The sequence below is a fragment of the Aulonocara stuartgranti genome (assembly GCF_965226115.1).
Source record: "Aulonocara stuartgranti genome assembly, chromosome: 12".
In the NCBI taxonomy this organism is placed as follows: Eukaryota; Metazoa; Chordata; class Actinopteri; order Cichliformes; family Cichlidae; genus Aulonocara; species Aulonocara stuartgranti.
In genome coordinates, this window is record NC_138948.1 from 20,385,015 (window position 1) to 20,408,881 (window position 23,867).

General features: G+C 39.8%; 3 protein-coding genes across 3 annotated transcripts; all 3 read left to right on the forward strand.

The window, feature by feature from the left end:
- The first annotated feature begins 237 nt into the window (after nt 1-237).
- rbm19 (RNA binding motif protein 19) lies at nt 238-9,775 on the forward strand. Its single transcript, XM_082556142.1, has 24 exons — nt 238-406; nt 494-676; nt 757-870; nt 1,105-1,146; nt 1,531-1,762; nt 1,937-2,169; nt 2,265-2,324; nt 2,421-2,499; nt 3,895-3,966; nt 4,170-4,379; nt 4,459-4,589; nt 4,690-4,814; nt 4,904-5,000; nt 6,230-6,340; nt 6,433-6,633; nt 6,722-6,788; nt 6,898-7,046; nt 7,127-7,187; nt 7,827-7,906; nt 8,001-8,056; nt 8,223-8,339; nt 8,436-8,541; nt 9,260-9,380; nt 9,477-9,775. The coding sequence occupies exons 1-24, from the start codon at nt 371-373 to the stop codon at nt 9,557-9,559; spliced, it is 2,766 nt and encodes a 921-aa protein (XP_082412268.1). The 5' UTR covers nt 238-370; the 3' UTR covers nt 9,560-9,775.
- Nucleotides 9,776-9,889: 114 nt separating this feature from the next.
- plbd2 (phospholipase B domain containing 2) lies at nt 9,890-15,229 on the forward strand. The gene is made up of 12 exons (XM_082553302.1): nt 9,890-10,145; nt 12,082-12,175; nt 12,259-12,417; nt 12,509-12,609; nt 12,701-12,915; nt 13,320-13,414; nt 13,539-13,699; nt 13,877-13,972; nt 14,094-14,165; nt 14,266-14,418; nt 14,531-14,693; nt 14,837-15,229. Exons 1-12 carry the CDS (start codon nt 9,925-9,927, stop codon nt 15,005-15,007), a joined length of 1,701 nt encoding a protein of 566 aa, XP_082409428.1. The 5' UTR covers nt 9,890-9,924; the 3' UTR covers nt 15,008-15,229.
- Nucleotides 15,230-18,910: 3,681 nt separating this feature from the next.
- LOC309718783 (transmembrane protein 248) lies at nt 18,911-23,262 on the forward strand. The gene is made up of 8 exons (XM_082554338.1): nt 18,911-19,079; nt 19,605-19,671; nt 20,441-20,633; nt 21,216-21,477; nt 21,566-21,665; nt 21,785-21,926; nt 22,016-22,156; nt 22,522-23,262. Exons 3-8 carry the CDS (start codon nt 20,472-20,474, stop codon nt 22,540-22,542), a joined length of 828 nt encoding a protein of 275 aa, XP_082410464.1. The 5' UTR covers nt 18,911-19,079; nt 19,605-19,671; nt 20,441-20,471; the 3' UTR covers nt 22,543-23,262.
- The last annotated feature ends 605 nt before the right edge of the window (nt 23,263-23,867 follow it).

Consider the following 23,867-nt stretch of genomic DNA (forward strand, 5'->3'; position numbering starts at 1 on the left):
AAGAAAGCCAGCGCCACACCTTTCAGTCACAATTAATTCGTTTTCCAGATGTTAACTTGTCATATTTTAGTAATACTTGAACAGCTGTTATAGTTACATGTTTTCATATCATATATAACATCAGTTTTTTTAATGTGTTTTTGATATGATTATTAGAACACCCAGTTAAATATTGTTTGATTATATACGCAGTAACCATTCCCGACCATAGGGTGGCGTTTATTCACTGATACGGTTACTATCGGCCGAAGAAGAAGAAGCCCCTCCCACTCAAGATGGCGAGCTAGAGGTTCTTGTCCACGCTGTTTTTGTTGACAAGTTATATAAAGCCGTTTTACGCGTTAACAGTGGAATTACACCTTCTGTCGTGATGTCGAGACTCATCGTTAAAAACCTCCCTAATGGGGTAAGTAAACAGCCCGCTCGCATGTGAACACAAAGCGAGGGCAGCCTTTAATTTGAGCCCAGCTAAATTTCACTGTTCTCTGTGCAGATGAAGGAGGACAGATTCAGGTCGATGTTTGCTGCCTTTGGCACTTTGACAGACTGCTCGCTGAAATTTACCAAAGACGGCAAGTTCCGTAAGTTCGGCTTTGTGGGTTTTAAATCCGAGGAGGATGCAAACAAGGCCCTGAAGCATTTCAATAAGAGCTTCGTGGACACATCCAGAGTGACGGTATGGCCTCAGCCGCACACAGTCTGTGCCTCGAGAGGGAACACGCGCATGCTTGATGGTTTACCTGTCCTTTATTCTAGGTGGAGATGTGTAAAGCGTTTGGAGACCCCAGTAAGGCAAGAGCCTGGAGTAAACACACTCAGAGCTCAGGGCAGGGCAAACCCTCTGCTCCGGCCGACACTGATGGCAAAAAGGTAGGAAACACCTGTGGACGGGAAATAACAGTATTTGTAAACTGACACTCTGTAATTACAGAGGTCGTACTTGTATATAAAACTTACCATATATCTTTATAATTCATTCTTCCCTCTGTATATCATAATTTTTTGCTGCCTTACCAGAGAATAATATAAGTATGATTTCATAGAATTTGTGTTTTTAATACAATAGTGTGTGTGTGTGTGTGTGTGTGTGTGTTTGAATTTTAGAAGAAGAAGCAGAAAAAGGAATCCAGCAGTATTCTGGGAGATGTAAGTAAATTATAAACTTTAAAATTTATCTGCTCTTAAATTGAGATGTTGGTCGGGAGATGGGTGCAAGCTTTGGGAAAAATGCTCAGACCTGCCCATCTGGCACCAACAGCCATGTCATGTTCAAAATCACTTAAATCACCGTTCCTCTTTATTAAGATGCTCAGTCTGACGTTCAGCAGGTTATGGTTAAGATTACCAGTACACTGACCAGTGCCTCACTGATTTGCTGATTAGATATGTGGGTAAATTAGCAGTTGAACAGGTGTACCCAATGAAGTGGCCTGTGAGAGTACAATTTTTTTAAAAAAAATTTGCCTAACTCATCAGTTTTTGTATGATGTAACACTTAATATTTGGACATCGGCTCATATCTCATTTCAGCTGGAAGAGGAAGCAGAATTCAAGGAGTTTCTGTCAGTGCATCAGAATCGAAGCCAAGCTCCGACCTGGGCAAACGACACTGCACAGGAAGCACCCGATCCCGACAAGAAGAAGAAGACGACTCAAAGCAAGAAGAAACCTGCTTCAGATGATTACCTCAACTTTGACTCAGACCAGTCAGAAGAAGACAAAGAGGATGAGGAAGAAGAAAATGATGAGAGTGAGGATGAAGGTTGGTAGTGGTTGTGTTTTAATTTTGGGGTTACATCAACATCAAATACTGAAATTTATATCAGAGAAATATTGTTCTAAAGTACACACAGAAAATCAGATTAAACTATATTAGAAAATATTCATCCAGGTTCAGTGAATTATTGTTAATTGTTTGCTATGCTGTTGATTCCAGATGCCACTAAAGAAGCACTGAAGTCTGGCTTATCAGATATGGACTACCTGCGGTCAAAGGTGGCACAAACAGCAGACACGGAGGAGGAGGAAGAAGAGGATGATGATGGTCCTTTACAGCACACAGACAGTGACTACGAGAGTGGAGACAGGGAAAACATCTCAAAGGTCAAGTCTTCAGTGACCTCTGAGGAAAAGGACCAGAGTAAAGTGAAGAAACCTGCCAAGCAGGAGGTGACTCCTCTATCAGAAGCTGTTTTAAATTTTTACATTCTGTCATTGTTACTAGTTTGTAGTGATTCACACCAACCCCTGTGTATTTACTACAGACGGAGGCAACAACAGAGTTCACAGTGAAGCTGAGAGGAGTCCCGTTCAATGTTAAAGAGGTGAGCGAACAAGAAACTTCTCAGTGTCGGCACTGAAATGTTCACTGTATCACTCTGAATCTGTGACGCTAACATTGTTTCCTGTAACACCACTAGAAACAAATTAGAGAATTTATGACTCCACTGAAGCCTGCAGCAGTCCGGATTGGGAAGAACGAAAGCGGAAATAGAACAGGTGTGATAGTAAAAGTATTTAAAGTTTCTCATTTTGCAGCAGTCACCCACATATGCTGTATTCAGTGGCTTGAGAAAATATAATTGCCCACTTCATGATTTCTTTTTTTTTTTTTTTTTGTATATTTGTCACATTTGCATGTTTCAAATCATCAAATTCATTTTAATATTAGCTAAAGAGAATCCAAATAAATACAAAATGCCGTTTTTAAATAATGATTTAATTTTTTTTAAGAGAAAGAGCCCATACAAACCTTCCTGGTCCTAAGTGAAATTTTTATTCTCCCCTTCTTAAACCATGAATTATTCACCTTTTTTTAAAAAGCTGATAGCAGTCACACACAGACCTGATTACTGAATCTAAAGAAAGAGATTAAAAAACACAGACATCAATCAGTCTGCAAGTTACCAAGCCATTTCTAATACTGTGGGACTCCAGTGAAACCCAGTGAGAGCCATTATCCTCAAATGGAGAAAACATGCAACAGTGAGAAACTTCCTGGGAGTGGCCAGCCTTCCTAAATGACTTCCAAGAGCACATTGATTGGTCATCCAGGAGGTCACAAAAGAGCCTAGAACAACATCTACAGAACTGCAGGCCTGACTTGTCTCAGTTAAGGTCAAAGTTCATGATTCAACACTAAGAAAATGGCATACATAGTAGAGTCCAAGGAGAAAACCACTGCTGACCAAAAAGAACCCAAAGGCTCGTCTGACATCTGCCAAAATATTTCTTGATGATCCCCAAGACCTTTGGGAACATATTCTGTGACAACACAAAAGCTGAACTTTGTGGAAGGTTTGAGTCTCGTTACATCTAACATAAAACTAACACAGCATTCTATAAAGAGAACATCATACCAATGATCAAACACGGTGGTGGTAGTGTGATGGTCTAGAGCGTCTTTGCTGCTTCAGGACAACCTGCTGTAGTTGATAGAGCCATGAATTCTCCACTCTGAAAATCCTAAGGGAGAACTTCTGGCCAACAGTTCATGCCCTGAAGCTCCAGTGGACTTGGGTTATGCAGCAGGACAATGATCCAAAACACACTGGTCTACCTCTAAATGGCTCAAAAAAAAGTGTGACTGAGTTTGAGTGATATGAGAGACTTGTGTCAGATATCACAAATGGCTAATTGCAGTTCTTGCTGCCAATGGTGGCACAAACGGTTATTGGGTTTGGGGGACATTCAGGTAGGTTTGAATAACCTTTTCCCACTTTTGTGTGTTTGCTTGTCTTTCTGCAAAATTTTACATATTTTGATGATCTCGAGTGTGACAAATATGCAAAAACAATAATTCAGGATGAGGGCAATTACTTTTTCACAGCACTACAGGTCTGTATGAACTGTATACAGGCAGATGCATCTTAACAGTGTGCTGTTGTTTTTTAGGTTACGTATACGTGGACTTGCACTCTGAGGAAGAGGTGGAAAAGGCCTTGAAGAAAAACAAGGATTATATAGGTGAAATTATTAGGACTTATTTCTGTTCATAGTATTTGGCTGTGTTACTATGAATGAAATGTTACAGGGTGTAAAAACTCTGCACAAAATATGAGCGAAAACATTTGAAGCCACCATTCAGTTGGGGAAACAAAGACATTTATAGATGTATTTCTCATTCTCTACTAGCTGATGAAGCCTAGACTTTGTCCTTGTGTTTTCAGGAGGGCGTTACATTGAAGTGTTTCGCGTGGATGCTTTAGCGGGAAAGAACATAAGAGATGGAAAAGAGAAAGAAACTGACAGAAACTTTAGCAGGAAGCTCAAGGAGGACGAGGAGGAGGAAGATGTTTCAGAGTCGGGCCGACTCTTCATCAGAAACCTTCCTTACACCTGCACAGAGGAGGACATCAAAGATCTGTTTAGCAAACACGGTGAGTTACATTGATTACACGTCTGTAGAAAGAAATGCGCTCTTGTCCCAAGTGTTTCATGGTTATAAAATCTCTGCAGGTCCTTTATCTGATGTGCTGTTCCCAATTGACACGCTAACCAAGAGACCTAAAGGGTTTGCCTTTGTAACCTACATGATACCAGAGAACGCCGTGACAGCGCTCGCTCAGCTGGACGGACACATTTTTCAGGTGTTTTTGTCAGAACTTCTTCATCACTCTACACCTCATGGCTGGATTCAAAGTGCAGTTCATTAAATTCAGCTGTTTGAAAACTTTCTTACACCTCTAGGGCAGGATGCTTCACCTGCTTCCCTCCACTGTGAAGAAAGAAAAGAGTGACTCTGATGCTGGCGGTCCTGGCTCCTCATCTTACAAACGGCAAAAAGATGCTAAAACTAAAGCTTTAAGTTCCAGGTAATCGGGATCAAAGTGACCGTCTGTTTCTCTGTTTTTCATGCTGATATTTTTTTAAGCTTACACTTGAATTCTCGGTTTCTTTCTAGTTCACACAACTGGAACACCTTGTTTCTGGGTACAAGTGCAGTGGCAGATGCTATTGCTGAAAAATACAACACCACCAAAAGCCAAGTCCTGGACCACGTGAGTGACTTTACATCTAGTTCACCTGCATTTACGCTCCTGTCTGCCTCTTTTCCTCCTCCTTTTTTTTTTTTTTACTTGAACAATTTATTACAATTTTTAACAAATTATAAAAATATAATACAAGAGAAGAAATAATAATAATATATAAGGGAAAAGGGAGTTCAGCACAACTAATTATTAAATGCCTCTTTCAACCTTATATTACATTAACTTGGTAAAAGTTATTTAAACTGCAGACGGCCACCTAATAAATGGGTCCCATTTAAGAATGTGTTCATGAATTTTTATTAGTCTCACAGGCAGCCAGCTGTGTCATCATTGTTATCCATTCTCTATAAGGAGGTAGCAAGAGTCAGAAAATCCATCTTTCTTTAAAGGAACAGAAGCCAGAGTCTTGAAATTCAGTTGCTGAACCTAAGATAAACAGTTTTACAGAGATTTGAAATATTTTCTCTTAGAGAAAAGGTTAACCTCTTGAATATTATTCCATCAAACTTTGAGTCCTGCAGAAGTTCAATGTACATGGAGAATTAAAGACCCTTGTAACCCCACCCCTGCAGGAAAAGCTAGCTGGCAGTAGATTTCACAGACAAGACACAGACAAGACCACTCGGTTGAGCAAAGGGTCTCACTTTTTTTTAGTAGCTGTTAGATTGAACTACCTGTTGGGTAGGTAAGAGTACATCCAAACCATTTAGACAGACCACTTTTTACCTCCAGAATTGACTGTATGGTTATTTATAAATATCTGTTAATTGACTAAAACTTTGAAAAATGTTTGACTGGATACCAAATACGTGAAAAACAGAAGTAATTCCAGCTCTCTGACATATACCTGGTTAACTGATTTGTTTATGATTAGTTTATTATTCCATAGAGATTTCATAAGGATTTGAAAAAGTCCCAACAACCTGCTCTGTGTAATGTATAGCATACTGACCTAGTGTTGGTGATAATAGGATCTTCTTTTTGATATTATGGATTTGTCCCACACAGTCTATACCGCAGCAATAGCCCACTGCTCAGGTCAGTTTCTCGCTGAAACCAATTTGGTTTATTATGACTGTTATAGTTTGGTAACCACATTTTCAAATGCTTTAGGCTAATGGCACAGTAATAACATCATCTCAATCCAAAAAAAAAATCCTCTTTTTACAGACTTGTGTTTTTCATTTCCTCTTTATTTATTTATTGCATGTATCTATGGTCCTTGCTCTCCCCTGCAGGAGTCAAAGGGAAGTGTTGCAGTGAGGATGGCTTTGGGGGAAACACAAATTGTCCAGGAGACGCGGCAGTTTCTGCTGGATAACAGTGTCAGCCTGGATTCCTTCAGTCAGGTATGCTTGATGTACTTCTCAGTGCTCTTGATCCAAATGCGTGAATGAAAATTTGAATGAAAAGTCCACGGCTTGCGTCCCTTCGTCTACAGGCGGCAGCAGCAAGGAGCAACACAGTGATCCTGGTGAAGAACCTTCCAGCTGGAGTGCAGGCGTCAGAGCTTGAGGAGCTCTTCTCACCTTATGGTTCTTTGGGCCGTGTGCTGCTGCCACCTTCAGGACTCACTGCAATCGTTGAGTTTCTGGAGTCGACTGAAGCGAAACGAGCCTTCACAAGAATGGCTTACAGTAAGGTGTGTGCAACCTTTCACCTGCATATAGTATGTTTTGACTGCTGGATACTGAAGACTTCTTATTGGATCAAATTCATTCCTAATCCAGTTCCATCATGTCCCGCTGTATTTGGAGTGGGCGCCTGTCGGGGTGTTTGTAGCCAAACCAGAACCAGGTAAACTCTCTCAAAACACAGCCGGGCAGTCTCTTTAAGAGAGAGCAGTATTTTCCAGACTTGAAAATATATGTATAATCAGAATCCACCATTGCTCTGTTTAACTAAGTATTAGAGAAGAAGGCAGCCGAGAAAGAGGAGAAGAAGATAGAAAATGAGGAAGAAGATGATGAAGAGGAGGAGGAGGAAGCTCTTCCAGGTTCTACGCTTTTCATTAAGAATCTTAATTTCAACACGACAGAGGAGAAACTATTGGAGGTGGGTACATTAATAAATACTATTATTATTAACTGTTTAATCACTGGCTGATGGTCATGGTTTTTATTTGTTCATTTCAGACATTCTGCAAATGTGGCAAAGTCAAATCCTGCACGATATCCAAGAAAAAAGATAAAACAGGTACCGAGAAGGGTTTCAAATATTTCCTTTCAGAACAAGTGCCGGCATGTGCTTATTAACTGATAATACAAATGGAGTGCTCACTATTCAACCACAAATTATGTTTTGGTTAAGAAAAGTATTTTTGTAGACTCAGTGGTAAGTTATGCTGCTGTAAGATTGTTCAGCATAACCACTTTGTTGATGGGTCAGTGATGGTCTGGTGAGGCAGATCCATGGAGGGAGGCACAGATCACTGCCATAGTTAACATTATGAAATGCTTGGACCTGCTGTCAGACCCTACACCGGTGCAGGGGGTCCTGGGTTCCTCCTGGTGCACGATAATGACCAACCTCATGTGGCAATAGTATGCAGGCAGTTCCTAGAGAATGAAGGAATTGATATCATTGATGGCCCCCATGCTTGCCTGAATTAAATCCAATAGAAAACCTCTGGGACACTTTTCAGTCCATCTGAAGATGACAGGTTGCACCTTGGACTTTCCAGGAGCTCAGTGATGCCCTGGTCCAGATCTGGGAGGACGAGACTTCAGAACCATCTGAAGTTTAATCACAGACAAGCACGCTGTTAATATTGTGCTAAACATCTGCTTTTCTCTGCGTAATCACTGTTCTCGTGCTTATTGTTCTGTCTTCTAGGCAAACTGTTGTCAATGGGTTACGGTTTTGTCCAGTATCAGACGGCAGAAGCAGCTCAGAAGGCCCTGAGGCAGCTACAGGTACCATCCACACCTCCTCAGCAACACTCTCGCAGCTTTTCTCCACAAGCAGGTTTTTGGCTAATGTCTTCTCTCTCCTTAAACCCTCCTTCAGCACTGTAAGGTGGATGATCACCAGTTAGAGCTGAAGGTTTCAGAGAGAGCCACAAGGTCAGATGTGAATCAGAAAGGTTTTCTTTTTCCCCACTTATGTCTATTTACTTACAAGAATATGCTCCTAAACATTTCAGCTGACATGTTTATGGTTAGAATTTGTGGTAGCATGAAGACATCGCTCGTCTTGTCACCACTCATTCATTTTTTTTCCCATGTGCAGGACAGCTGTGGTGACACGGAAGAAGAAACAAGCTGACAAGAAGCAGACGGGATCCAAGATCCTTGTGCGCAATGTTCCTTTCCAAGCATCTGTCAGGGAAATCAGGGAGCTTTTCTGGTAACACGTACACAGCTATCGTTTTTTATTATTATTTACGCTGTTGGAAGAGCTAAATTAATACTCACATTTCCTCCTTGTATTTCATCTTCTCAGTACATTTGGGGAGCTAAAGACTGTCCGTCTTCCAAAGAAAGCGGCTGGTTCAGGAAGTCATCGAGGTTTTGGCTTTGTTGATTTCCTCACCAAACAAGATGCTAAGGTTTGTGAGTGATTCATGAAACGAAGAAAATCTACATTTCATCAGCTACTCAGAATATTATAGCATGTAGATTTGTAGGCCTCATCATTTGGCTACATGTCGGTCTGTGGGTGTCTCCATCGCCAAATGTATTTTATTATTTAACATTGAAGGGCAACAATAGAGGAAATGATCCAAGGTCTGTGACATACAGTACTTTCAACAGCATATAAAGAACTTTTTTTAAAATACTCAAGGTGGGATATTTTAATGTGCTTTAAAAATATTAAAATAGATTTTTGTGTTACAGATTTTCTGCTAATAGGAAGTTTAGAAACAATTTCAAGCCGGAAGCTGACATATCCAAGAGAGATAATATAATTTCAATTTCAAAAATCTAATTTGATGATCACAGTTTGAACAAATTTAATCAAAAGAAGTAATCGAACGAGTGTTTTGAGAAGAGCAGCCATCTGAATATTAGCACATACCGTGCTTTCAACCATTTTCACCAACATTCAGGGATAAGCATGTATTTAACTAATTTCTGGTTTTCATTACCAATTATTGGCCTTAAAACTGATCTTGTAGCATATTGTTAAAAAGGAGATCCAGCCAACATTTTTAAGCATCAGTCTTAGCTCAAGTGACTCAAATTAGTAAAGTGTGGCAATATTTATTTTAGAGGGATTTTGGCTGTCACACTGATTAGCAGTTGTGTTCCTCTCTTTCTATGTAGAAAGCGTTTGCGGCGCTATGCCACAGCACCCATCTGTACGGGAGACGTCTTGTGCTGGAGTGGGCTGACGCAGAGGAAACTGTGGAGGCATTGAGGCGAAAAACAGCTGAACATTTTCATGGTAAATCCACCAAATCCTTGTTAACAGGACACAATTAAATAAAAAGTAGGTTTGCCATTTATTCATTTTTTTTTGTTTTGTTTTATTCCTCCTCAGTCACTGCCAAAAAGCAGCGAAAAGCGGAAGTTATGGAAGGAATTTTGGAGACAATGGAAACTGAAGGTGGTGTGGAAGACTGACATCTGCAGCCTCCACACAAATCCTGACCCCAACGCTCTGTGTAAAATGGACTGAATAAAACATGGACCCGAATATCTGCAGAAGTTTATAATGAATTTAAAAGCAGGTCCAGTTTTCTATGGATTAACTAGTATTTTGTACAGAATGAAATGTCCAAGAGATCTGATGTACCTGACGACTGGTTTTTATATATGTATAAAAGCTGCGTACATGTTACTTTTTGTCTCATGTCTCGTTTGTGACAGTGACTGAACTACTGATGAACTTATGATGCGGGATGTCGGGCGGCGTCTTTTATTTTGAAAGTCCCGGCGGTAGTCAGGTGACTTGGCCCATCGAAGTCACATGATTTGTTCATGTAAACATGGCGTGCAGGCGGAACGGAGCTGACCGTGTTAGAAGTTTTACAGAGGTTTTAGATCTTTTAAAGATGTTTTTGCTTTTGTTTTGTATGTTTACGGCCGTTCGAGCAGAAATACGAACGGCTGTGATCGACAAGCAAACCGGACAGCTGTCTGTCATAGAGGGATATCAGGAGGATTTTGTGGCTTGGGCGAATTTCACTGATGATATTGAAACGTCAGGGTGAGTGTTTAGAGGCTGTTCTTGGTCTAAAATGTAAACTATTTGCCTCTAAAGGCTCGGTTTGTCTGTGCGGTTTGTGCTTGAAATAGGTCGTTGGTGAATGGTCAAGCTGGGTCAGTGCTGCAGTTTCTTACAGAAAGTAAGAAAAGCGTGTTGCAGCGTTGACTCCTGATATTGTTTCAATTATTCGGTTAATCGTTTAATGCAAGGGTGAAGAGCTCAAGGTCCGGTGTCCTGCATGTTTTAGATATCACCTTGGGTCAGCACGCCTGAAGCAAATGATTAGTGCATTACCAGGCCTCTGGAAAACCTCAAGACATGTTGAGTAGGTCATTTAGCCATTTAAATCATCGGTGTTGGCTAAAGGACACGTCTAAAACCTGCAGGACACGGCCCTTGAGGCCTGGAGTTCCCCACCACTTGTTTAGTGTATAATTTGCAGTTCCACACACAGTGTTTTACTAGTTTTACAGCCAAACCGATCCAGATTCTCTCAGACTAGTTCAAGAATTTAAGAAAAAATGAGAAATTATACATATTAAAATATTTGAGTTCATAAAGAACGTAAACAATCATCCCCTATGAAGCTGTAACAGAATGGTGTTCGGCAGTGTCAATGGTCTAAATTGTTTTCCTTGTTTTTTCGTAAATGTTGACTTGTTGAGCAACATTTAATCCTTGTGGTTTTGTTTTGAGGAACCCAAATTAGCAGAAGTGGCACACATGACACACTGAGAAATCTTCTGGAGGTCTTTAAAAGTTTTTCTTTGGACATTGGCTGGGTTTTTGTTTGTTCTGTTTGGGAGGGGAGATAATATTTTGTATCTTTAGGCACTTTGTTACTAGCAGCCTGTTACAAGAACACATCCTTTGCACCCATTTCTTTAGTTGCAAAAACAAAAAAAATAGAAAAGATAATACAGCATCCATAGTGTGTGGCCTGTGGAAACTATATGAAAAGTGAGGAAACTGGCAGGTCATAAAGAAATCTGTCTTCTCTGTAAAGAAAAGGGTGAGCCACTGAGGTCCCCAGATTACACAAGAAGTGGACTGAAGATCAGTGACAACAGGTCTGATGGAGTGATAAATTTAATTTTGAAACTTCTGGTTCAAATAGCACCATGTATGGAGGAGGTCAGGCAAGAGGTAGAACCAGTATCTACATCCTTCTGTAAAACATGGTGGACGCCCTGTCGTTTTTTTTTTTTGGAGCTGCGTTTTAGCCAGTGGTGCTGGAGATCTTGTTAAAATTGATCAATCGGAATCAGAATATTTTATTAATCCCAGAGTGGTCACAGTTGCTCCAAGACAGTAAGAACAGTAATCAACTAAATGAAATAATATAATAGATTAAATAACAATAACATGAATAATAATGATAATAGTAATAATACATATAAATGCAATCTCTTACAAAGTTACAAAATATAACAAAATAGCTCTGTATGTAGAACAGTGCATTCACATTTTAATCCACCGTATAATAGTATCTGAAAAGCATGTGATTGACAGCTGCTTCATTTTTCAGCTTGACAATGATCCCAAACACACTGCCAATGCCATAAAGTCATACCTGGATAGAAAAACACTCAGTATTGAAGTATTAATAGTATTAAGCCTGGAGAACTATTCCTGAACCTACTTAAAGAAATTACACGAAAGTTAGTTTAAGAAAGTTCAGACTGTGCTGGCAAATTAAGATGGTCATACCAAAACTTGACTTTCAGTCTGATTAGATTTACACAGACTTTGCTTTTGACTTGTATTCATAACCTTGCTTGCACATAATTCAGTAGAGCACTGCACCACCTATTTTCCTAGCAAAATGTAAACAAATGGGGGGTGGCTCAAGGTTTTTGCACAGTGCTGTAAACTTCATAAATCTATTTTTTTTTTTTCTGGAGATCGTTTTACATTTTTATGCTCCCTCTTTCAGCTGGTCTTTCTTGGAGGTGACTAGCAGCAGTCGGTACAACGACAGCATCCAGGCTTACGCTGCAGGTGCAGTTGAGGCTGCAGCAACGTCTCCGGTCAGTCTAACCCTCATTTGGTCAGACGTTAAAATATTTTTGGTTTAATTATTCTAATGACTAGGTATGCTGGTGTTTTTTAGCTGATCTATAAACACTGGATGAACACTCTAATGGGTTACTGCGAACCCTTGATGTATGAATCTGCCTACTGCGAGCGCCTTAAGTCTTTCATCATAACCAACATGCAGTGGATTCAGGACCAAATAGAGAATAATCCAAACTCACCCTACTGGTACCAGGTACAATGAGCAGGACTGAAAAAAATCCCTTACATGACAAGCTTTTTTAAAGGCCAGAAATCAGACTTTGTGCTATCTGTTTCTTCATCAGGTGCGTCTGACATTGCTGCAGCTCAAAGGTTTGGAGGACAGCTACAATGATCAGCTGTCTTTGCCAATAGGGTCATTCTCTCTCAACCCATTTGGCTTCCTGTAAGTAGTTATCTCCTTTTCTGAATCATTCAAACATGTTTTACCCTCTTTTGCTGAGATTTTAAACTTTCACTTGCTGTTGCCCAAACAGACTTTTCCAAATGGGCGGAGACCTTGAGGACCTGGAATCGGCTCTGAATAAATCCAGTCAAACCCGACCCATTGGCTCTGGCTCCTGCTCTGCACTGATTAAGCTTCTGCCTAACAATAAGGAACTGCTGGTGTCACATGACACCTGGAACACCTACCAGGCCATGCTGCGCATAATGAAGAAATACATTTTTGCCTTTAAAGTTTCTCCTCTAGGTAATTAATTGACGCAAGTGTGCCTCCTGATTGGTGATGAGATTCATTGGGATTGATCAGGAGAGACGAGATTAGAAATGAGCACATCAGAGGGACAGATCAGGTTGAGTGACAACAAAGTTAGAGAGGCAAAGGTTAGATGATTTGGACATAGATTTTTCCAGTTTAGCTGTTGCTGTTTCTAGATACCTGCTCACTCTACTTTTCAGATTTTCAATACAAAAACAATGGTCCCAATTTTTTTATATAATGGCAAAACAATTAGATATGTCCTTAAATGCTTGACTTTTGAATTCTTTAATGCACGTTTAAAACCCCAAAAGTACCCTAGCACCATTTTTGATGTAATTATTTTAGGGACTAGTTGATAGTGTGACTTCAGCACGTGCTCTCATGTTTTTCAGACAACTATGTTCTTCCTGGAAGAACTCAGGCATTCTCATCCTACCCTGGATCCATCTTCTCTGGGGATGACTTTTACATCCTAAGCAGCGGCTTGGTAAGATCTCTTTATACTTGACATTATATAACAGAATATGATTTTTTTTTTTTTTTTTTTTAAAAAGGGAAAGCTGAGATTATCTTACTGCTTTTATTTTTTTTCTTTCTTTTTCTGTCTGTAGGTTACTTTGGAAACCACCATTGGCAACAGCAACCCTGCTCTCTGGAAATATGTTCAGCCCACTGGAACAGTCATGGAGTGGCTGAGAAACATTGTTGCAAATCGGCTCGCTGCTACTGGCAAGGACTGGGCAGAAATCTTCACGAAGTACAACAGTGGAACGTGAGTTAGTTTTAATCATCAAATAGAAACTGTTTGATCTGCTGACAAGGCTCCAGACTGTTCTGCTTTTTAGCTTGTGTTGATAATCCTCACTGAAGACCAGATTATGTAACATTTTGTTTTGTCCGTGTTGTGCGTATTAGTGAAAAGAAGGCCACTTTTAACTTTGCTTTGCAGTTACAACAACCAGTGGATGATTGTCAACTACAACCTCTTCACTCCAGGGAAGACTGACATCACAGAAGGGCTCTTTGTCGTGCTGGAGCAGATTCCGTAAGTCACAGCACCCGAACTTGGATCAAAATAGATCATTTATTCAGTGTTTCTATTGACAATATATAACCCTATCAGATCTGACCTTAAAACAAGCATTTTATTTTTTCCAATGCTGCAGAGGACTCGCCATTTACGCTGATAAAACTCAGGAACTGCTGAAGAAAGGATACTGGGCTAGTTACAACATACCGTAAGTATTTGGTGTGCAAACATTAAGGTAAATGTTAATCTGTACTTTAGATTATGCATGTGTCTTTTCTTTTGTCCATACTTCCAAATTCTTTCTGAAGGTACTATGTGGAAATATTTAATAAGAGTGGCTGCAATGAGTTGGTTGAGAAGTTTGGCCCGTGGTTCTCTCTGGACCAGAATCCTCGGGCTCAGATTTTCCAGAGAAACCAGACAGATGTTACAGATGTGGACTCGATGGTCCGCCTGATGAGGTACGGTCTGTGTGTAGCAGATTTGTATTCCCAAAACAAACAATCTCTGATAGATGTTGTAGTTAGGGAGAAAAAGGTCTCTTAATTCATGAGATACACTGTTCCTCCTCAGGTATAATAACTTTAAGGAAGATCCACTCTCAAAGTGTGACGGCTGTGATCCACCTGAGAACGGAGAGAATGCGATCTCAGCGCGGTCAGACCTGAACCCAGCTAATGGAACATATCCATTTGGCGCCTTAAAGCAGAGACCACACGGAGGAACAGACATGAAGGTTTTCATTTTCACATCTCCCTTTGCCCTAACCCTTTTACCCATCATGCACCCTGAAGATTTTTTTTTTGGTTTGCCGTAAGTAAAAATGAGTTTAAAAGAGATGTCCACTGAGTTTGAGCCATTGTGTGTGATTCTTTGCAGCTGACCTCCTACGAGATGTTTCGAGAGTACGGCATGGTGGCAGTGAGTGGTCCAACCTGGGACCAAGTGCCACCCTTCCAGTGGAGCGCTTCCCCCTACAAAGACCTGCTACACATGGGTCAGCCTGATGTATGGCGTTTCAAGCCTATAAAAGTCACCTGGACTCCTTAACTGGCATCAGTAGTTCCAGCTCTATGATGTTTGACAAAGGGAAATGGCATCACTGCTTCTCACAAAAATCTTTAAGTGGTACAGAGATTAATAATGTACCTCTATTTGAATAAGAAGACAGAAAATTAGATTTATTTTTTTTGCATTTTTCTTTCTCATGCAAAATATGTGAAAATCATTATAATAAACCCAATAAATATGCACCTTTCTGTGGAGAAATCACCAAGTATTATTACTTACTTTTATGCTGATGAACATTTTCTGTAACACTTGTTGCAAATGTTTTAATCCTGGGATAAATCATTTTTGAGTTATTCAGTATTTTCTGAAGTTTAGATTTTTTTGTAAATAACTTTTTAAATAAACAACAGAGCGATCACTTCTTTTTAAAAGGCGTGTGTGTGCACGCGTGCGTGCGTGTGCGTGCGTGTGTGATAAAACAGGAAAAAATGGTCAAAGTGAATCAGGAGCTCAAAGTAAAGCTTGATGAAGCTCTGGAAAAAATAGACCCTTCAAGAGAAAGAACAGCAGGACACAGACCTGAGAGACATGCAGTGCAAACTCCAAGGCATGGAGGAAAAATACAGAGCGCTGCATGTAAAGCATAATAAAACACTGCACAAAAATCAACAGTTTCTTCAAGAGAACAAGCAGCATGACACAAAACAGAAAGAAATGGACTCCAAGCTTAAAGACATGGAGGGAAAAGGCAGTGTGCTGCAAATAAGGCTCGATAAAACACTGCAGAGAAATAAAGAGTTTGTTCACGAGAAAGAACAGCAGGACATAAAAGAGGAAGAAATGGTATGCAAGCTTGAAGACATGGAGGAAAAATACAAAATGCTCCAAATAACTCTTAATGAAACACTGCTCCAAAATCAGCAGTTGCTTCAAGAGAAGGAGCAACAGGACATACAACAGTTCACCCAATGCTTTTACTCACTGTATCAGCAAAGTGGCTGGTTATGAATACTCAATAACACTTCAATGAGTTACCACTATGTCAGTAGCTGGTTCTCTGACCCAGCACTTCGAGTTTATTCCTCTATTTCTTTTCTTAGGTATATTGAAGGTATGTTAAGTTCTTGTTGTGGCTGTTATTAGTTTGGATCTGAGTTTCCTTGTATATTGTTATTCATTGTTTATGGTTAAGTCCATCTAGTTATATTCTTTTGATTATTTAGATTCCTTTGTGTCATCACCTCTGTTAAGTCTCCCTTGTTGGTTAGTGTGTCTAATCTGTCTTGTTTCATGTCTGTGTGGTTCATGTTGTCAAGTTGTGTCATGTCTGCGTCCTGTCATGTTTCCTGTTTATTTTGAAAGTCTTGTTTCCATATTCTATGTGCTTAGTTTAGACTTCCCTGTGGCATCAATATGTTCATCTAGTTGGCTGTTTCCTCACATGTTTTTACTTCCCTGATCACCTCCTGTGTGATCCACTAATACTAATCAATTTCATGTAAGACAGAGTATCATTATAGTAGTGTTTAAAATTAGGCTTTTGGCTAATGTATTTGCATTTGTGGAAATAAAATTTAGCTAAGGTAACTAACAAGTTTATTATAAAGTATACATCTTTTTTGCCGTCAAAAGAAAGAAAATACAACATTTTCCAATTTCAGAGTAAAGTCCTTGTAGAGCTGTCCAGTAATGAATTTACTGAAGTCTTTCCAAGACGTTCTAGCATGTGAACAGATCCAGAAGAGGTGCTGCACAGTCTCAGGTTGACTTCCACAAAATCCACAGTTCAGATTTATGTCCCTTTTGAACTTTGTCATATAATGATTAGCAGGATAATATTTATGAAGTATTTTGAATGAAACTTCTTTTACTTTATTGGGTACAAGATGCTTATTAGGAATTGTCCATACTCTTTTCCAAGTAATGTCACTGACAAAGGACTTCCAATAAGAAATCACGTATGGAACAAACAGAGATTCTCTCTGGAACAAAGCACAAAGATTCTTATTACCTTTACTATGGTTTGTAGACAGACTCTTCCTATGTGTGAATCCACAGGATTGGGGAGAGAAACAGGTGATATACAAGGTTGAATTTCTTTAAATAGCATTATAATACCCATAGGTATCAAATCAAACAATATGGCATATTAGTCCAATACGTATGGGGTGTAAAGTTGTGTTCATATATAAGAGACCATGCAAATAGAACTCCAAATTCACACTTCACACAGTCTGCTCCCACAGACCATGACACAATACAACTCCAGCAGAATGAATTTGATTCAACATTTGGCTGAAGCTGCCTCAGACTTTCTGCTGAAACAAATTTGGTATTGCTACCACTGAATATTCTGGATATATTATCATCAGCCCATTATCATCAATGGAGCTCCAGTGGAGAGGGTGCAGTCCTTCAAGTATCTTGGTGTTCACATCTCCTCAGACCTGACATGGGCTGCCCACATTCAGGCCCAGACCAAAAAGGCTAGGCAGCGCCTGTATCACCTACGACAACTGAGGAAGTTCAGGGTCTCTCCAAAGATCCTCAGGATTTTCTATACAGGCGCTGTGGAGAGCATCCTCACACAGAACATGACATCGTGGTTTGGGAACAGCTGTGTGAAGGACCAAAAAGCTCTCCAGAGAGTGATCCGTACAGCAGAACGCTGCTGCAGGATTGCTCTCCCCCCGCTTCAGGACACCTACACCAGGAGATGCCGGACTAGAGCAGCGCAGATACTGAAGGACCCGTCCCATCCTGGCAACAAACTGTTCCAACTTCTACAATCTGGTAGAAGGTTCCGCATCTTCCGGGCAAGGACAGAGAGACTCAAGAGGAGCTTCTATCCCCAAGCCATCCGTGCCCTAAACACACACACCCGCCCGCTCACATCATCTCACATCATCTATAATTGACTGAGACAGGACTCTCTTCCAGACACTAAACCAAGGAACAATGTACATTTCAAATTCCTTTAAATTTAAATATGTTTATATTGTCTATCCTGTAAAATAGTCAGATGTCCAAAATAGTCAGATGTCTATTCTTATTAATGTACAGAATTCACCTGCTTGCTGCTACTACTGCACATTCACCCAATGTGTATATATGTATATATATATATATATATATATATATATATATATATATATATTCTAATGCTCAAAATAAGAATAAAGATAATGAAGGAAACGGTTTCCAAGGCCTAATCCGTGGATCGACTTCCTTCGAGGCGTGGACGTCTATCAGCAGAGAATGTCCCTTAGTCTGTAACACAGTCAAATATATTCTCAAGTAATATTCAAGCATGCCATTCAGCGTGTTAGTACGAGCTCGGGAGCAGCTTGGGAGAACAAGAAAACAGAGACTGCTTCAGGTTGTCTTCCCAAATTGACTCAACTTTATTCACAAGTACAACAGTTTATATAGAGGGTAAAATTCATGAGACAGCAGATTATCAGTTTAAACCAGTACAGACCAAGATAAGGGAGCGTCTTCCTGCCCTTGGGTGAAGAAGCATCCTTTGTGTAGTGTATCAGTTCAGCTACAATTGTGATTATCTCAGCGACATATTTTCAAGGCACAAAACGAAGAGTTCTTTCATTAGTGAAATCTGAAACAAACCATTTGGCCTTCAACAGGCGTCTAAAAGATTAAGAAACTAATGTAGCTGAGGGAGTGATCTCTGTGGTATTTCAACCTCGTACCAGCCTGTGATTCTCACACATCAATTCTTGGGTCAAAGAGAAAAATAACTAAAACAAAGGGGCCTTATTGAATGACAGAGTTTTCCTGCATAATGTCACTATAAAACAATATCCAGTAAATGCTACCATGGTACTAAAATACCTAACAGATAACAATAATGATATCTACTGTTGCTGTGTCCTTGCTTTTCCCCCGTTTAAAAAAACCCATTTAAAGTCATGTGATCTGGTCCTTGTTGTCGTCATAGCAGTGTATTGTCGTAAAGTGACAGCGGTGTCGTGTCACTATTTAACTGCTGAACTTCCTTCTTAAATGTCGAACTTTTGTTTACTTGTCTTTAAGAAACTATTCCGGTGTATTTTACCAAGCGCGGAGACGTGAACAAGCATACGAGCTCGAGGTATGACGTTATATTTCAGAAAGCTAGCTAGTTAGCGTCATAAGAGCGGTAATCTTTGCCAGTAGAGCTGGTTGTTAGACTAGTTGTACGTCTCCTGTTGCGTAGAGTATTGATTTAATGTAATTACTACATAGATGTCTTCTTTTTTTTTTATTATAAGTAAGCGTTTAACTGTCTACAGTCACGTGACAGAGAGTACGTGCTTTCAGCTTTGCTCAAACTAAATGTGGTTATGTTGAAAACGAGGTCCGCTCGAGAAAAGACATGCCGAATATCCTGTTTTGTTAAGCAGTAGCTATATAGTATTTCCACAATAAAAGTTACAGATTTTCTACAGCTTAATGCTCACTATGAACATAACTAGGTGATCCATGCAAAGATTTTTCATTAGAAAAGTTTAACTGCTTCATACACGATGTCTCCATGTATGTGCAATACAGAGCATGTGTGTTCATGCCAAAGTTTTTGTGTATATATTTATGATTATATCTATTTATGTACACTATCTGTATCACTGCACTACAGGGTGCCTGTCTGTTGGACCAAGATTGGCTTTCTGTTCCCAACAAGGAAGATTACATTTAGATGTTAGGTGAGTGGAGATAAACTTTCTGGTCTCCCAGTGCCAAAGTCTGAACAGAGATTATTCTGGAGAGTAAAGGTCAAACAGCCAAGAGGGCAACACTGGCTAAAATGTGGGACATAGGCACCCACCTCTGCCAAAAGCATTTTGGAGTGGGTTTGAACAGACTTCTTTCTCCTTTTAGGACTTCCAATCTGCCTCATATTACTCTGACCCGAGCATCCTCCTCTGTCACACCCCTGCCCCTGCATGTATATATGAATCCATGAATTGTCCCTGTGGTCACTCTGAGTAACTCTGCCCCCTACAATTTTGACTTTTTGTTAGCGGCACTGTCTCCAAACCAAAGTTATAGCATTTCTCATTAGCATCTTGTAAACCTTCTCTTTCTGCTATTGCTGCTATCCTACTGTTACAAATCACCCCTAAAACCTGACTCCATCCTGCCGTCTCTATGTGCTCTCTTCTTCACCTGTCTTTTGCAATGTTTGTTGTTTAGAATGGTTGACCCCATCTATTTACACAGGTCCACCTTCACTACCCCTGCTCCTTGCAGCTTCACTTTCACTCCACCTGTCTACTTCTCATTCACACACATACTCTCTCTTCTTCTACTGACTTTCATTCCTTTGCATACTTCTATTTCTCCAGGCTCTCTTCCATTTGTTTCCTACTGAAATTGTCTTCCTCTATGAAGAACAGATGTATTGAACTTGCCTAATAATAATGAAAAGGTACATTACTTAAGTTATGTGAAATTTGTCTCTTCTGTTTACAGCTCGCCACATCTCTGCTTTTTGTGGAGCCTGATGATGGGTTTCTGGCAGCCGCTGACTAATCTTAGAGATTATGTGTCACAGAATCCTCCAGGGACTACATTTTTCCTGTGTTTGCTAACTCTGGCTATTTCATTCATCTGCCTTAGTTTTTACAGCAACACTCACACTCTGCCTAACCCTGATATAACAAAGGTGAGGAGTGATTTTAACTATAGCAATTTTGGGTTTTTGCTCTTTTCTGTTATCTATATATTAGAGTAGTGGATGCACAATAAACATGGCTGAAGTTTCAAATATTTACGTGCAATCAACCTGTGTCAAAACCTAGGTTGCAGACTGCTCTAAGCTCTCTGTATCAATTTTTTTTTCTACTCTTGGTTCTTTTTGAGGCTCAAATATTCTATACAGAGGAGCAATTAATCAGATTAATCAGAAGAAATGTACCTTAAAGATAGGGGAGTTAAAATGACTGGGTTCAGATTGAGAATGAATCAAGGCCTGATGTCAGACAAATATGGATTTTTTTTTTTAGAGCAGTGACTCATGCAAAGAAACTTTAGATCAGTCCAAAGATAACAATATGGAGCTGGGAATGAGTATAGTAGGTTTCCTTAGTAAACTGAGCTAATTTTCCTCCATGCCTTCTCTAAATAGATAATTGGTGCTGGTGTGCATAGGAAATATGATGCTGTGCAGGCTGTGACTGAATATACCCACACATTCTGTGCCCTGATTGTATCTGTGTGTAATTTGTGCACTTTACTATTCTCATAGGACTGGAACCGTGTGTTGTCCTCCTTATCAACATTCCACCTATGTGTGAAAGCAAATGAGCTTAATTCCTCAGTCCAATCACCTCTTATCAAGCAGGAAGAGGACAGAAAGACCTCAGTTAACTCAGCAAAGAGTCCTTCTTCTGTCACCCATTTACATCTCAAGGTTCCTCTTGCTCTTGTGACTTCCAGCTCTCCGAGTGTCTCGCTGAGAGATCTCAGTCTACATACAACCTTGAGAGCCAGTCAGCTGCTTATTGGAGGTTAGTTTTGCCATGGAGTGCTATGGGTGTGATATTATGTGAAAGTCTTTATCACCTTACATTCTGATTGTAATTTTTTACTCCCCAGGCAATGAAAATGTTAATTTGACACTAGAGTTTCTATCTGACAATGGTAGCTACACCTGCCTCACTATAAGTGCCCCAAGTGACCTCCTGCCAACAAGTGTGTAAGTTTATCATGTTCTGTAAAGAACATGTTTCTTAACTTAATTACAGTGTAACTACAACTTTTCCTCAGTGACCTAAAAAGTCAGAAAACTCATAAATGTTATGTATTTTAATAAAGTCGTCCTCCAGAGTGCCCTGAGTCAGAGAAAAATATTTCATCCTTCTATGTGGAGGCAAGTAACCAGCTGCCTACATTATCACCAACCTGCTACAGTCTGAACTTCAAGGATGATACCACTCTTACAGTCATGTTAACACAGGTACGGTATGTTGCACTTGAACAGCATAGCTGATTTAGCCACAATTCAGAGATTTGTTTTGTACCCTCATTTATTTCCTACTTCTAAAGGAGGAACAGAGTGTGGCAGTGCAACATCTGTTGGACTTCAGTGTGTGTCTCCTTGGAGTTTGTTTGATGCTCTGTATAGCTGCTTGTCAACCACATGCACTAAAACGCCGCAACCAATGGAATGGACTGTACCAACAAAGTGTAAGTCGTGATTGTTCGGTTTTTAATAATAATAATAATAATAATAATAATGGATTGGATTTATATAGCGCTTTTCAAGGCACCCAAAGCACTTTACAATTCCATTATTCATTCACTCTCACATTCACACACTGGTGGAGGCAAGCTACAGTTGTAGCCACAGCTGCCCTGGGGCAGACTGACAGAAGCGAGGCTGTCATATCACGCCATCGGCCCCTCTGGCCAACACCAGTAGGCGGTAGGGTAAAGTGTCTTGCCCAAGGACACAACGACCAGGACAGGGAGCCCTGTCCTGGTAGAACCTTTTTACTGAGAAATCCATACAGATTATTTAACCTAACTTTGCTACTTTACTTTATTTACAGGAACCCTTAATAGACAGCTGAGCGATTAAATCAGTTGATGGTTGGAAAGAGAGGGCTACGTCTAACTACAGCCTACAGAAGAAACTGGTTTGTTGTTTGTACTACTAACTGTGAAAATATTTGTATAATGCTGCTTTGGAGAAAGCTCTCCTAAATTCATACTTGGGACTAAAGTCAGGGTACAGCAACCTCTCTTGGAACAGTTTGAACCCATTTATCTGTCTCTCACAAGTTTTGCTACATTACGAATGTGCAATATGTAAAATCATTTTGAGAAACATGGCCATGGTAGAAAATGAGTTATAATTTATTATTTATGATGTGCTTTTCAAAATAAAAGACAAATGTTATGATAAGGTGGTGATGAAGACATTGCTCAAGACTGAAGAAAATGGATGAAATGTGGGTTAAAATTGCTATTATATTTGCCTTATATTTGTTTAATAACAAAGTATTAACAGATCATTGGGCACTGTAAATAGTGTGTGTGTGTGTGTGTAGAAGTTAGCAGTGCTATGAACTGTTTTTCTACAGGATTTTACGCTTCCCAGCAACAAATGACTGCAGTCATGCTGTTTCAAACATGTTTCTTTGCTGTAGAAGGAATAGCTTTACTTGGGCTGTTTTGTTGACTAATGTGATTCATTTGTCAGTGTCAAACACAGGTATTACAGTAAGCACTGTATTGTACTGTAACTGTAATGTCAATAAAGGCTAAAGCCAAGCTAAGGGGAATGTGAAGGTGAGTGACATCAGTTTTTAGTGACATTTAAAACTTCAAATACATTTTGCTTGTGCAATTATTTTTTAGCATCATTTAAATATCTTTCTATCCACCTGAAGGTTTTGGATTTACCACCACGAAGGTTTAATTTTAGGTTTATGTGAGTGCCATATTTCTCTCTGATATAAGGCCTCTTGAAACAGAAATCGAAGAGGAAATTATTTTTTTCTTTAATTTCAATCAATGTTTCCTTAAGTGTCTGAAAGAAAGGACGTATAAGGATTTTGTAAAATTAGTAATTCAATTGTGACAGACTGGAGCCCTGTGACAGACTGGCGACCTGTCCAGGGTGTACCCCGCCTCTCGCCCTATGACAGCTGGGATAGGCTCCAGCACCCCCAGCGACCCTGAAAAGGATAAGCGGAAGCGAATGGATGGATGGATAGTAATTCAATATTTTACATGTCTGTAGAAGAATTATTATAAAATAATCATAATGTTTCATCAGCATTTCAACTGCTGTAGCTAAAATAAAATAAAAATTAGGGTTAAGGTGAATTGTCAGTGTGTTTTTGTTTGTATTTTAACTGTGAGCATACTTTTGATTTTATGGCCCCAAAAG